Below are 14,311 nucleotides of genomic sequence, written 5' to 3'. Positions count from 1 at the left end.
GTGTACCTTAGTAGTTAAAGGTCCTGAGGAATCCTGCAGAAAAGGAGCTAGTTCTGTTTAACCTAGTGCTTCTCCAACATTTCTGAGCATGGAGCCCTTTTTTGTCATCACTGTCGATTAGTGCGGCTTATTGCTAGACCTGCCACAATCCATGGTGGGGAATCTCAATTGCCTGGAAGTTCTGGGATCTGTAAGAACTAAGAGGCTTTTGATGCCTCCTGTATGTGGCCCTACTCTGCTGTCACACTCCATTCCTATCCCTGCCTGCGGGCTTCTTACCCCACTCTGCTCTGTCAGCCTCACTGTTCCTGTTAGAGTAATGTAGAGGTATTGTCAGTGTCTGGTTAGTGGCTGGGTTCTAGGCCTATATTCGTCAGACTTTTTCTTTTCTGGTACTTGAGTTTTGCCTTCGGTAAAATGTAGCATTATTCCCAGCTATGACTTTTATGGGGATTGAATGAGGATTAAAGAAGATAAAACTGGTGAAGCATCTTAAGTCGCCAGAGAGAGAGGCATTACATAAATGCAAGCTAGTGCCTCAGTTGTTCTGTCTGCAAAAGCAGAGATTCCTCTAATAATGTATCATTAAATGTTCTGGCAGCAAAAATCCAGGCATTGTTAGGGATTGCTGGTCCTGTTCCTTGTTTGATCATACAGCAGAAAGTAGCCTACAGGCAAATTGAATGTATGCTACAGTTTCCTCAATCCTAATTGTTTGACTAAAACTTTAAAACTTGAAATAGGTAATTGATTTGCATTAATAGAAGGAAGTTCTTGCATCTGCTCTGACAGGACTACACGCTGTGGCCAAAAATTTCTAATAGCCTTTTACCTTCCCTCTTGGTTTGCCCATAGAGAACAATACTTGGATTCTGAATGGGGGTAGGGACAGGACACTATGTCTGAGAGTTCTGTTCCTTTAAATCATGAGTGATGTGTACTGAGGATCACCCTATATCTAATGTGTAAGTACTCAGCTTACTATTTGTTCAGGTGTGAGTGAATCTTATTCATCAGCACTAATAGCTGGATTTTTCTCTTCAGCAGCTGGTGAAGAGGGAGGAGGAAGGAATGCTATTAGGGTATAAATGCCTCCTGATGCTAGTGTGCTGCTTTCTTGGCCTTTGAGTGGATATATGATCACCCTTTAAAATAATTTAAGCCACAGTTTACTGTTGGCTTTTCTTCTGCACCCGTCCGGACTCTAGATTCCAAACATACCTGTAAATTTAACTTGCCCCAAACTCTCTGAGAGTCTCTTCCTGAATCTTTGCTTTTGCACAGGATGCTCTTTTGTCTCCTTTGCCTGATCTACTCATTCTTCAAGACCCAGCCAAGTGTTCTCAGCCTCCCTGAGTCAGAATTCATTACTCTCTTTCCTTTGCATCCAAGTACTTTTAGCATTACTCAGTTGTGTTGTGTCTTAATTTAGGGGGTACATATTTTTACCTTCGACTATGCTGTGAGCTCACTGAGGGAAGGAATCTTGGCCCTTTTCACACTTTGCCTTTATTTTCTAAGCATGTTAATATTTAAATTGCAACAGTTGTTGAACTTTTGGTATTTTTTCCACCCTAGGTGTTTGTGCATTATCTTTTTCAGCTGATTATAGATGGGAAAATTAAAAATACTTTAGCAGGGGCTTCCCTGGTGGCACAGTGGTTGAGAATCCGCCTGCCAATGCAGGGGACACGGGTTCGAGCCCTGGTCTGGGAAGATCCCACATGCCGCAGAGCGGCTGGGCCCGTGAGCCACAATTGCTGAGCCTGCGAGTCTGGAGCCTGTGCTCCGCAACAAGAGAGGCCGCAACAGTGAGAGGCCCGCGCACCGCGATGAAGAGTGGCCCCCGCTTGCCACAACTGGAGAAAGCCCTCGCACAGAAACGAAGACCCAACACAGCCATAAATAAAATAAATTAAAAAAAAAAAAAACTTTAGCAGTTGTTAAACTGAATACTCTGTTTCCCACATACCTAAAGAAATAGGTAACACCCTGGCTTATTTGTCTTTGCATCCTCCACACCTGACCTATTGTTGGCCGCATAGTAGACATTCAAGAAATTTCTGTTCAATGAGGAATGTGTGCTTCTGATACAAATACACAAAATCATTTTACTGTCTTGATTTATTACAGAAAGACTTTGTTTAAAATCACAGATTTTTGTTGTTTATATTTTTATTATTTATTTTTAAATTGGTGACTCCGACTTAAGAGTGTTTGGTTTAGAAATAAAGCATTTCTTCAGAAGTACAATTCTTCTGATAAATGAAACCAAGGGTAAATATACTGTACCGTGTAGTTCTCTATTACCTATCCATTTCTGAAATGGTGATAACCATGAAATAAAACATATTTTAACTTATCCCAATTTCTAAGAATTAAAAAAGCTACCAAGCCAGCCATTCATCTCTTTAAAATAAAAGATTAACATAATCTAATAAGCTTTTATTTATTTATTTATTTATGGTGTATGAAAAACAGGATTCCTTTGTAGCTATTAAATGTGATATTTAAAACCACCTATTTGTGTTCTCCTAGGTGAAAAAATCAAACACTGGTTGTAAACTCTAAAGTCCTTAAAATCTTGCTGCCCCCTACCCCAAAGAATGTTGCGGGGAGGGTGGAGAAAGCACCAGTGTATGAGTCAGGGTCTAGTTAGGAGAGAGAAACCACACTGATAATTTGAACAAAGAAAAACTTAATACGAAAAATTGTTAACTAGTAAAAGGTGTCTAATTATTGAAAGCTGTAAATGAGGCTGTAAGGAATATTGCAATAACAAATGTAGGGAGCAGTTACTACTTCTAGGACTGAGGGAGAGTGCACAAGGATGGAACTAAATGGATCTCCCCGCTCAAGGCTGATATCACAGCTTGTTGGAAAGATTGTAGTTATGGCCTGCTAGCTGGTGAAGTGTGCTGGGAGTGCCGTAGGCCAGAGCTGGGTCACAGGAAGCCAACTGCTGGGGTCTCCTGTGTGCCCCTGGCAGCCATGGATGGGTGAGATAAAGTGGCAAAGAGACTTAAAAGCTAAATTCCTGCAATTATATAGTAGGGCAAGATTCAGCTCTGGAGAACTGTTTTAGTCAAGAGAAAGATTTAGAGACAGTGTGACTGAGCTAGGATTTGTCATACATTTATTCATTTGTATTTTTTGATAATGTACTTTATTCAAACTTAAGTAAAGTACTGTGAACTTTATTACCTTGGAATAAAGCAGTGCCTAGTAGGTTTCGTTCACAGTTGCTTTGAAGTAGTATATAGTAAGCAGGAAGCATTTTGAATATTTGTCTCTTAAAAAAATCAAAATTTGTAATAGATTGTTGTCCTATTTATAGCTAAAGTTAACATTTATTGAGCACATGCTCTGTGTAAGAAGTTATGTGGGTCAACTCATTTCTCACAGTACCTTTGAAATAGTTTTGTTTTGCCATTTCCAGCTGTGTGGCCTTGGACTAATGGTTGAAGCTCTCCGGCCCCTGGCCAGATGGGCAACAAAGCCCCTGCTTCACGGTGCTGTTTATTAAGCATGTCTTACGTTCAGGCTCCATTTTAAGTGCTTTGCCATATATTAAGTCATTTGATTTTATCTCAAACTCTTTGAGGTAGCTAATATTATTGGTCTAATTTTATCCAAGAGTTAACTGAGGCGTAGAGAAGATAGGTAACTTGCCAAGGGTCATGCAGTGGGAGGCTGGTTATTTTTTAAAATAGATTTATTGAGATAAAATTCTCATACATATGCTTTACTCATTTAAAGTACACAACTCAATGGCTTTTAGTATATTTGCAGAGTTGTGTACATAACACCACAATCAATTTTAGAACCCTTTTATTACTCCGAAAAGAAACTACTCCCAAATAATATTCCATTGTATGGAGAGACCACGTTTTATTTTTCCATTCATCCGTTGAACATTTGGGTTATTTTAATTTTTTGGCTATTGTGAATAATGCTGTTATGAACACTCCTATACAAGTTTTTGTGTGGACATAGGTTTTCATTTTTCTTGGGTAGATACCTAGGAGTGGAATTGCTAGACCATATGGTAACTCCATGTTTGATCATTTGAGGAGCTGCCAGACTTTTCCAAAGCAACTGCACCGTTTTACATTACCACTAGCAGTGTATGAAGGTGCCAGTTTCTCTACATCCTTGCCAACACTTGTTATTGCCTGTCTTTTTTATTATAACCATGCTAGTGGGTGTGAAGTGCTATTTCGTTGTGGTTTTGATTTGCATTTCCTTGATGATAATCTTATAATACTCATTTTACAAGTGAAGAAATTGAAATTAGGGAGGTTAATTAACTTCCCCTCATTACACAGGTAGTGGATGGTAGGATTGAGATTCAGATTTTGTCTGTTCGACAAATAGAGTTTAGATTTGCCTATACTCTATTGCCTCCACTTTGTTTTTTGTTTTTTTGAGTTTTTTTTTTTGCTGAACAGTAATTTATCATCTTTGTGCTGAATTTGGGAGTTAATAACAGCGTTTCAGATTTACAGGGAAACAGTAAATCAATAGTAAGTTGAAGTAAACTGGTTTCTTAAAAGCTTTTGGTTGGAAATTAAAAAGAATTAGATCTTATGCTTCTATCGTTGTCTGTTTTTTAAACTTTTAATTTTATATTGGAGTATAGTTGATTAACAATGTTGTGATAGTTTCAGGTGTACAGCAAAGTGATTCAGTTGTACATATACATGTATCTATTCTTTTTCAAATTCTTTTCCCATTTAGGTTATTACATAATATTGAGCAGAGTTCCTTGTGCTATACAGTAGGTCCTTGTTGGTTATCCATTTAAAATATAGCAGGGTGTACATGTCAATCCCAAACTCCTTAACTATCCCTTCCCCCCACCTTTCCCCGCTAGTAACCATAAATTCGTTCTCTAAGTCTGTGAGTCTGTTTCTGTTTTGTAAATAAGTTCATTTGTATCATTTCTTTTTAGATTCCACACGTAAGCAATATCATACGATATTTCTCTTTCTCTGCCTGAATTACTTCATTCAGTTTGACAATCTCTAGGTCTGTCCATGTTGCTGCAAATGGCATTATTTCGTTCTTTACAATGGCTGAGTAATATTCCACTGTATATATGTGTCACATCTTCTTTATCCATTTCTCTGTCGATGGACATTTAGGTTGTATCCATGTCTTGGCTACTGTAAGCAGTGGTGCAATGAACATTGGGTTGCATGTATCCCTTCGGACCATGTTTTTCTCCGGATATGTGCCCAGGAGTGGGATTGAAGTGTCATATGGTAGCTCTATTTTTAGCTTTTTAAGGAACCTCCATACTGTTCTCCATAGTGGTTGTACCAGTTTACCTTCCCACCAACAGTGTAGGAGGGTCCCCTTCTCTCCACAACCTCTCCAATGAGATACCACCTCACACCAGTCAAAATGGTTGTCATTGTCTTCTTAATAACATGGATACCGAGGGTGTTGTTCATTGTCTTTTGGTGATAATTAACCACTACCAAGCCTCTCAGCTCTTGACTAGATTCTTCATAGAGGTGTAGAGTTGAAGGACACTCTTTAAGGCTTTATCTTTTCCAGTCTTCTGCTTCTGGTCTGGTGAGTGATAAATCCCTTCTAGCAAAAACCGGTCTTACTTTTCAGTGTCTCTAGGTTTGTTTCCACATTCCCTCTCCTGATCAAATCCTGGCCCCATTTTTGTTAAGCCTGTTTTAGTCAACATAATAGATAACTGTTGTTCTTTTAAGTTAATGAAAATCTGTATTGTTCACCTGCATTCACGATTTATTTGTCAGTCCTCGTTAGACAAAGAAGTACTAGCAGATGTCTTATTGTTAATATTTAGTGTACCTGAAAGTTTTTATTAGTTTTTTTTTTTAAACATCTTTATTGGAGTATAATTGCTTTACAATGGTGTGTTAGTTTCTGCTTTATAACAAAGTGAATCAGTTATACATATACATATGTCCCCATATCTCCTCCCTCTTGCATCTCCCTCCCTCCCACCCTCCCTATCCCACCCCTCTAGGTGGTCACAAAGCACCGAACTGATCTCCCTGTGCTATGCGGCTGCTTCCCACTAGCTATCTATTTTACGTTTAGTAGTGTATATATGTCCATGCCACTCTCTCACTTTGTCCCAGCTTACCCTTCCCCCTCTCCGTATCCTCAAGTCCATTCTCTAGTAGGTCTGCATCTGTATTCCCGTCTTGCCCCTAGGTTCTTCATGACCTTTTTTTTTAGATTCCATATATATGTGTTAGCATATGGTATTTGTTTTTCTTTTTCTGACTTACTTCACTTTGTATGACAGTCTCTAGGTCCATCCACCTCACTACAAATACCTCAGTTTCATTCCTTTTTATGGCTGAGTAATATTCCATTGTATATATGTGCCACATCTTCTTTATCCATTCATCTGTTGATGGACACTTAGGTTGCTTCCATGTCCTGGCTATTGTAAATAGAGCTGCAATGAACATTTTGGTACATGACTCTTTTTAAATTATGGTTTTCTCAGGGTATATGCCCAGTAGTGGGATTGCTGGGTCGTATGGTAGTTCTATTTTTAGTTTTTTAAGGAACCTCCATACTGTTCTCCATAGTGGCTGTATCAATTTACATTCCCACCAACAGTGCAAGAGTGTTCCCTTTTCTCCACACCCTCTCCAACATTTATTGTTTGTAGATTTTTTGATGATGGCCATTCTGACTGGTGTGAGATGATATCTCATTGTAGTTTTGATTTGCATTTCTCTAGTGATTAATGATGTTGAGCATCCTTTCATGTGTTTGTTGGCAATCTGTATATCTTTGGAGAAATGTCTATTTAGGTCTTCTGCCCAGTTTTGGATTGGGTTGTTTGTTTTTTTGATATTGAGCTGCATGAGCTGCATGTAGATTTTGGAGATCAATCCTTTGTCAGTTGCTTCATTTGCAAATATTTTCTCCCATTCTGAGGGTTGTCTTTTCATATTAGTTTTTTGAAAAGTAAAGGTTCGCAACTATTTTACGTCTGAAGATGATTTGCAACCATTTAATATTCAGTTAAATGTTATTTTTCTGTGTTTTCTTCTCTCTTATTTTTTTATTGAGATATAATTCACCTGACATAAGCCTCTCTTTTATTTTTAAACATTTACTTTCTTCTCTAAAACACAAGGCCTACCAGCACATTCACAGGTCCTCCCCCAGGCGGTGGGGGTAGGATTTGGTAGCTGGTGCTGAGAGAAAACCTTTGGTGGCACCTTTGCCCTGGGACTGTGCCAGTGGCAGCTGTCACTCAATGGGACAGAGAGGCCGTTCTGTGATCTCTTATTCAACATTGTGCCTTTCTCCTTTCCTCATTGCTCTACCTTAGGAAAACAAACAAACAAAAAACAGAGCCTAAACCTGGACTAATACTTTAAGCAAAGTAGGATTACTTTTCTGTTTCACTATGTTTACTCTGTAATGTTGCTGCTTTTGACTCGAGTTATGGTTCATGGTGATTTCCAATTATTTTCTCTTATACTCATATCTAGCAATTTTATTTTTCTCTCCTAAAGATGACAAGGATAATATTTTTCTTCCCTCTGCAACTTTAGGCACTGTGCTAGGTGCTTTGTGGATACTATCTCATTATCAACTTCAATAATTTTGGCAGGAAGGTAGGCATTACTTCCGTATTACAAATGAGGAAAGTAAGGCTCAGAGAGTTTGCGTAACAGCTGATAGCTGGCATGGCTGTGCTAAAGTCCTGGTCTTTTAAATCTCAAGTCCAATGCTATTTGTCATTAGGCTAAAGAAATTGACTCTCGTCTTTAATGAATTCCATCTTCTTGGGAAAAAAATTCTTAGACAGGATTATAATAAATTAGGTATCATTTAATTTTAAAAATTTATAAGTTTTAAAATAGTAATACATTAAAATGGTTCAAGAATTATAAATGGTGTACAATGAGAAGTCTCTTTCTCACCTGTGATTCTGTTTGTCCAGTTTCCACACTCTTAAAATAGAAAATGAAGATTAGTAGTTACTAATTTCTTCTATATTTGTCTAAATACTTTTCTTTGTGTGTATACACACACACATATATATGCCAATACAAATATTCAGTCTCTATGCTTTCCTTTAAAAAATTAATTAGTAGCATTTCAGGCATACTATATGTATCTTGTATTTTTCTGTGTGAGATCTTTTCCTATCAGTAAAGATAGAGCTTCCCCGTATGTTTTTATACTGGCATTTACTTTCAAATAAAGGTTATCTTCATTCTTAAGCATATACTTGAAATAACTGAACACCTATGTTCTCACAAAAACTTTTACAGCAATATTCATAGCAACATTATTTATAATAGCCAAAAAGTGGAAACAACCCCAATGTCCATTAACTGATGAGTGGATAAACAAAATATGGTATATCCATACAGTGGAATATTATTTGACAATGAAAAGAAATGAAGTATTGATATCAGCCACAACATGTGTGAACCTCGAGAATATGCTAAGTAAAAGAAGCCAGTCACAAAAACCCACATATTGTGTGGTTCCTACTATATGAAATGGTCAGAATAGAAACAGAAAGTAGATTAATGGTTGCCTGGGCCTGGGGGTCAGAGGGAATAAAGAGGGACTGTTAAGGGGCACGGGGTTTCCTTTTGAGGTAAAGAAAAATGTTCTAAAATTAGCTGGTGATGATGGTTACACAATTCTATGAATTACTAAAATTCACTGAGTTACAAACTTTAAAAGGCTGGATTTTATGACGTGAATTATATCTCAATAAAGTTGTTATTAAAAAGTTTTATAAGGCTTAACTTTTACTTCTCATCCTTTCAACTGTTATTCTTATCCATGTAAGTCAGTCTCCAATAACAGGACAGTTATAATCTAGAAATTTCTAATTTGTCTCATTGCACTCTAAATGAATTGAATTATTTTTTGAGCAGGCAATATCTAATTCCTCATTAATGTCCGTGGCTTCTCCCGAGCCATTCGGGCACACAACTCACATTGGCAGAGCTCTATCCAGTCTCTGACCCTGACTGCACCACTTGACTTCCATGAGGAGCCATTCCTCAGATTGACTTAAGTATAACATCTTCTTTGGGTATCATTTCAATTTAGAGCTGTCAGGCTATTTCTTGCAGGAGTTATTCACAATTATTAATGAATTTCCAGGCTCCAGCTGAACCAACTCTGTTCCTATCAACAGACTGTCTGTTACAAAAATGAATTGTCCTCAGTCCAAGTCTGCCATCTGCCCCGAGTTGCCTCTTACTGGGGCCTGGAGCTGGGCAAATACAGTGTTATTTTTCTATCTTCCCTCTCACTGGTAAATACTTCTTAAGTGGTAATGGCTTTTCCCAAACTCTGTTGCCTCTGGGTTTTGTATATTGACTCTTTTTTTTTTTTCCTGCCTTAACTGGGAGCGACTGGTAAACATGAGGATAGTTGGTAATAAGCTGTTCTAGAGTTCCACCTGACAACTATTTTCTTTTTGTGTAATCCCATTAGCTTAAATACGTGCAGAGAGGTTTTGGGCAGGAATGGAAAATTTTGTATTCATTTTGTTGGAAGGATTGATTTCTTACAATGAAATATAAAAAATAAATGAATGTCAGAAATGTATTCCTGACGGATAGATTTATCTCATTTATTCATGCCTTTTTTTGTGTTTACTTTTCAGCTCTCCTACAAGCTTGTGTTCCCCATAACCAGCATGTATGGTTCAATATTTACAGCCTGGAGGATCCTTGAAGTAATGAGAGAAGAGTCTGCGACAAGTGACTGGTTAGCTTCCGTAGAGTCATTGCTCCCTATTACCACAGCGATCCCTGCGCATGTTTTTCTTCTGCTGGCTTACCTCCTTGTTGAAGATAAAGGACGAAATCTTCGTCAAATACTGAAGGTCACTACAGAATTTGCCCAAGCTGATTCCTCTCAGGTAAAGCAAGAAAATAATGGAGCAGTAATGGGGGTAAAGCTTAATATTGGAATTGTAGATTATTCTTTCATTGTGGATAATTTTTATCAGAGTTTTAGAGTACAGGTTGCTTTTTTTTTTTTTTGCTATCTTTATTTTCCCAATTTTTTCTTTTTTCTCCTTACTCTGAGTTGATGTCTACTTCATGATGCACACATTTCTTTAATGAAAGCACACTTCGAAAGAGAATCTACACATGATGCTAATCTGTTATTTTTGTTATTGATGGATTTGCTAATTTGTAATGCTTTCATCAACTCTTGCACCCTATTCCAAGATGCATATACCTTAGTTCTCATATCAATCTTTTAAGGTGGAAAAATTAATTAATTCAGAATAAATGGGCCTATATAATAGGAATTAATCTCTTTTTAACTTCTTGCAATTTGATCGTATTTTTATTCAGTCATTTAATAAACAAAAAAAATAGTGGGTCGTTGTTTGTTTGTTTTTTTTAAATTAATTTATTTATTTATTTTTGGCTGTGTTGGGTCTTCATTTCTGTGCGAGGGCTTTCTCTAGTTGCAGCAAGCGGGGGCCACTCTTCATCGTGGTGCGCGGGCCTCTCACTATCGCGGCCTCTCTTTGTTGCGGAGCACAGGCTCCAGACACGCAGGCTCAGTAGTTGTGGCTCATGGGCCCAGTTGCTCCAGGGCATGTGGGATCTTCCCAGACCAGGGCTCGAACCCGTGTCCCCTGCACTGGCAGGCAGATTCTCAACCACTGTGCCACCAGGGAAGCCCTGGGTCATTGTTTTATATGGCACTGATCAACATGCTGATCATGTACCATATAAAACATGCTGATCAGTACTATATAAAACAACATATTAAAGATATGTTGTTTAATAATAATATGTTTAATAAACATATTAAACATATTAAAGATAAATAATCATTTTTCCTATCTGCACAGTTCTTGGAGTATAATAAGATAACCATCAGACATTATTAATAAAACTCCCCCCCTTGCCTTTTAAAAACTAACCATATATTTAGCATAGACATCTGTAATTTTTTTTCTATTGGATTGAATCTCTAGAATGCATTTCCTGTGAAGGGAAGGATTTCCTAACCAAGTAGGTATGGCATTTTTATTATCTTCTCTATCTTAGTATCTGTGCTTGTGTTCTTTTTCAAGCATGGTGAAGAAAAAGTCCATCTCTTTATGGAGTGTTCCTATAGGAAAAAAATTTGGTGTTGAAGGTGGGATAAATATGTTTCTGTAGATAATGAAGTTAATGTATTTGCAATTCCTTTTTGTCCCCAACTTGTCACGCTCATTCCGTTTTGTCAAGTAAACAACTGCTATCTCACAAAAGTTTTCCCTCTGACTAGATTTCTCTGTCTGATTCTGCAAGTGGATCCGTGATGTATTCAGAGTACCTTTGTCTCACGGTGTATGCGTAACATGAAACACTTCAGCTTGCTTCCTACTTTATTTCTCCCTTCAGCTTCTGTAACAATCCTAATTCTACCAAATGTTTTTTATCACTGTTGACACCTTGTAGGATTATCTCTTTAGAATAGTTAATGCACAGGTAACGCCTGGAGATTATCTGAGGAAGTCATACCGTAGGTTACCTGACCTATGTTTGCCACTGGTGTAGAACATGTGTTATATCAATATATGTATTGATACTTAGGAAATGCATTTAGTCTTTGAAGTTCTAGGGTGATCCAGTATCCTTGTAAACACTTTTCATGTGTGCCACGAAATGGAAAAAGTTGGGAAGTACTGGGGTGACCATCCCGGTTCATTTATTTATTCAATAAATGTTTATTAAGAAGCAGTGCTATAAATTAAACTCAGTATGTTACACTTCTGTTGATAATTTCTAGGAAGTTTTTAAAGAAGTGAGAAAAAACACCCCATGTAATTTTGCTGGTTAAGGTGAATGGTAGGGTAAAATGTTGAAATATAGTTACCCAAACTCATGCAGAAGCAAAGGCAATATAATTAATAAGAACTTACAAGTGGAGTTATTTAAGTCTTTTGAAAAGGATAAAAGAAGACTAGAAGTAGGAGGTAGTGTTCTTCACTGTTCCTTATGAAGTGACCATATCATATCATTTCTCTGGCCTTTAGCTACAAGGTAAAGCAGCCTGAAGAAGAGGATTGAATATTTTGAAAAAGCAATTCTCTAATTGTAACTGCTTGGTGTAGATTCAATTAGATGAGTTAGGGTTGAGATCTATTATTGGAGGAGTGTTTTCTATTTCTTTCATTAAGTTGACATGACTGCATGAAATGTATTGTTTCATGTGTGTTTGTCCTTTCTTACCTTATAAAAAGAAGGTATATTATGTTTAAGCAATCATTGGCTCAAATTCATGGGAGAGTCAATACTAAAGAAAAGTCTTAGACTACTAAGAAGCAGATACTAAGTAAATAGGTATGTAAGAATAGGAATTTAGAGGCTGTCTTCTACCTCTGTTTTGGTGGTCACTTAACCTCTTATATAGAGTTCACTGGCCTGCAGTATTGTGTTTGTGTGACACCATAATTTATTGTAAGAATTCTACTGTAAGACCTTGTGAGAGAAAATATTTGAAAAGTTTGAAAGAGATGTGCCATATTTGAAGTGTGTTTAGTGTGATTATGATTATTCATTCTAAGGTATTAATAGAAATTATTTTTGATAGTACTTATTCATAGTAATGCAAGTTATCAATATCAACTAATACCTTTAGTGTTAATAATGATAAGAAAATATATTTCTTTAAAAATGTGATTATTCTTCTTGATGGATGGATCCCCTTCCCCAGTGAGTTTTCATCCTTAGTCCCTCACCGTGTACCCCTGTGGCATGCGTTTTGTGTTGGGTTTAATACATTTAGGGTCATGGAAGTCTAATGGAGCTAGGTAGGTTGAAGGGAACTTGGCCTTGTGAGTACCATTTTAGAGTTAACTGGATACAGATGATGGTGTTAAAATAACTAGATAGTTACTCAAGGCCACAGCAATAAATTGACACTTGAAAAAAATAGTAAGGAACTTTTTTTTTTCCATATCTAGAAATGCTGTCAGCAGTTACTGATAATCCATATAGTCTTCTTATCCAGACATCATGAGACTTAATTTGCAGAAGATACAAGCTCAGGTCAGGCAGCTCTCAGTAAAAATTAAGTGCCTTTTCTTTCTTGGAAGGAATGTCTTAGAGTGTTCTGGGGAGAGATCCAAGAATGAGCATCCCGTGTGAATTCCCATGGAAGTCGTGAAAGTTTTAAACACATTGATTTAGTTTAGAGAGAGATTTTTGTATCATAGTCTGTGCTTATAATATATGGGAATGCCATCTAATTCCTAAATTAGTGTTTTTTTCTGGAAATTGCAGTTGATGGATTCATGTGCTTTTCGGTTATGTTTATATAACAGTTCCTGCCTTTCTGATACTGTGAGTAATGTTTTTTTCCCCACAGTTTGATGTAAATCATTCATGCTGCCTTCAGAGATGCCTGAATGACAGTTGAAGCACATGGCTTCATGGCTCATAAACAGTAACGTCCTGTTGGGCTTATTCTTTCTTCTTCAGAGAGCTATTTCCTAACTCTGATTTGTCCGGATCTGGTCACATCTAGTTTGAAATCAGTGGTAGTGAATATAAACATAGGCTCTAATCAAGGGATAATGTGAACGCCAGGCTTAAATAAGGACATTTTCTAAATTTTAATTGAATGGTTTTTTAAAGGGCAATATCAAATCATATTTTGAACTCTTATTAAATGATTGACTAATCTATGAAACATGATTGTGGACAGTTTGGAAATGTCTGAGACTGATACAGCCTCCTTAAGAAGAGGTTAATAACCCTTAATCAACACGTGTTGATTGACTTCCTATCTCCCCTTTCAGGTGAGCCCAGCACAGTGACAGGTCACTAATTAAGAACCACGTCTGGCTCTGTGACCTGCACTGTGTGCCTATATACAAACTTAACTGGTGATAGCACCAGTTCTGTACCACTTTCCTCAACCCATTCCATATACCTGATTGTATCTTGCTTCTAAGACTCTCAGCCAGAAACCTTACTTTTTCTTCCTCTCTTCCTAACTCTCATTTCCCTTTTGGATTTTATGTTTAATTCTTTGCCAACTCTGACCTTGGTTTCCAGTAATATCCCACCCACGTTCCTTCTGGCAGCTTCAGGTAAACTTCTCTCTGTGTCTATGTGGGACTCCCCTGCCTTCCCCCAGTTCCCCACAATATTACTCTGGCCCCTGGCCCCTTGAGAAGAAAGGGATATTATTCATCTCTTAAAACCTTCTCTAATATCTATTGGCTTAGCTATATTATATTAGCTATATCATTGGCTAATTATTACAATATTATATAATATTTAATATATTAAATATA

At 37.3% G+C, this 14,311-nt stretch overlaps 1 protein-coding gene across 3 annotated transcripts in view; it reads left to right on the top strand.

The window, feature by feature from the left end:
- Positions 1-14,311, top strand: part of FOCAD (focadhesin) — a 310,658-nt gene that overhangs the window by 103,504 nt on the left and 192,843 nt on the right. For all 3 annotated transcript variants that reach the window (XM_082400998.1, XM_082400997.1, XM_082400999.1), the window contains one exon: positions 9,659-9,916. In XM_082400998.1, coding sequence (XP_082257124.1) covers positions 9,659-9,916 — 258 coding nt within the window. The remainder of the gene's footprint in view (positions 1-9,658; positions 9,917-14,311) is intronic.

Source organism: Balaenoptera borealis (assembly GCF_965194805.1).
Source record: "Balaenoptera borealis genome assembly, chromosome: 8".
In the NCBI taxonomy this organism is placed as follows: domain Eukaryota; kingdom Metazoa; phylum Chordata; class Mammalia; order Artiodactyla; family Balaenopteridae; genus Balaenoptera; species Balaenoptera borealis.
This window is presented reverse-complemented; position numbering and strand designations above follow the sequence as displayed.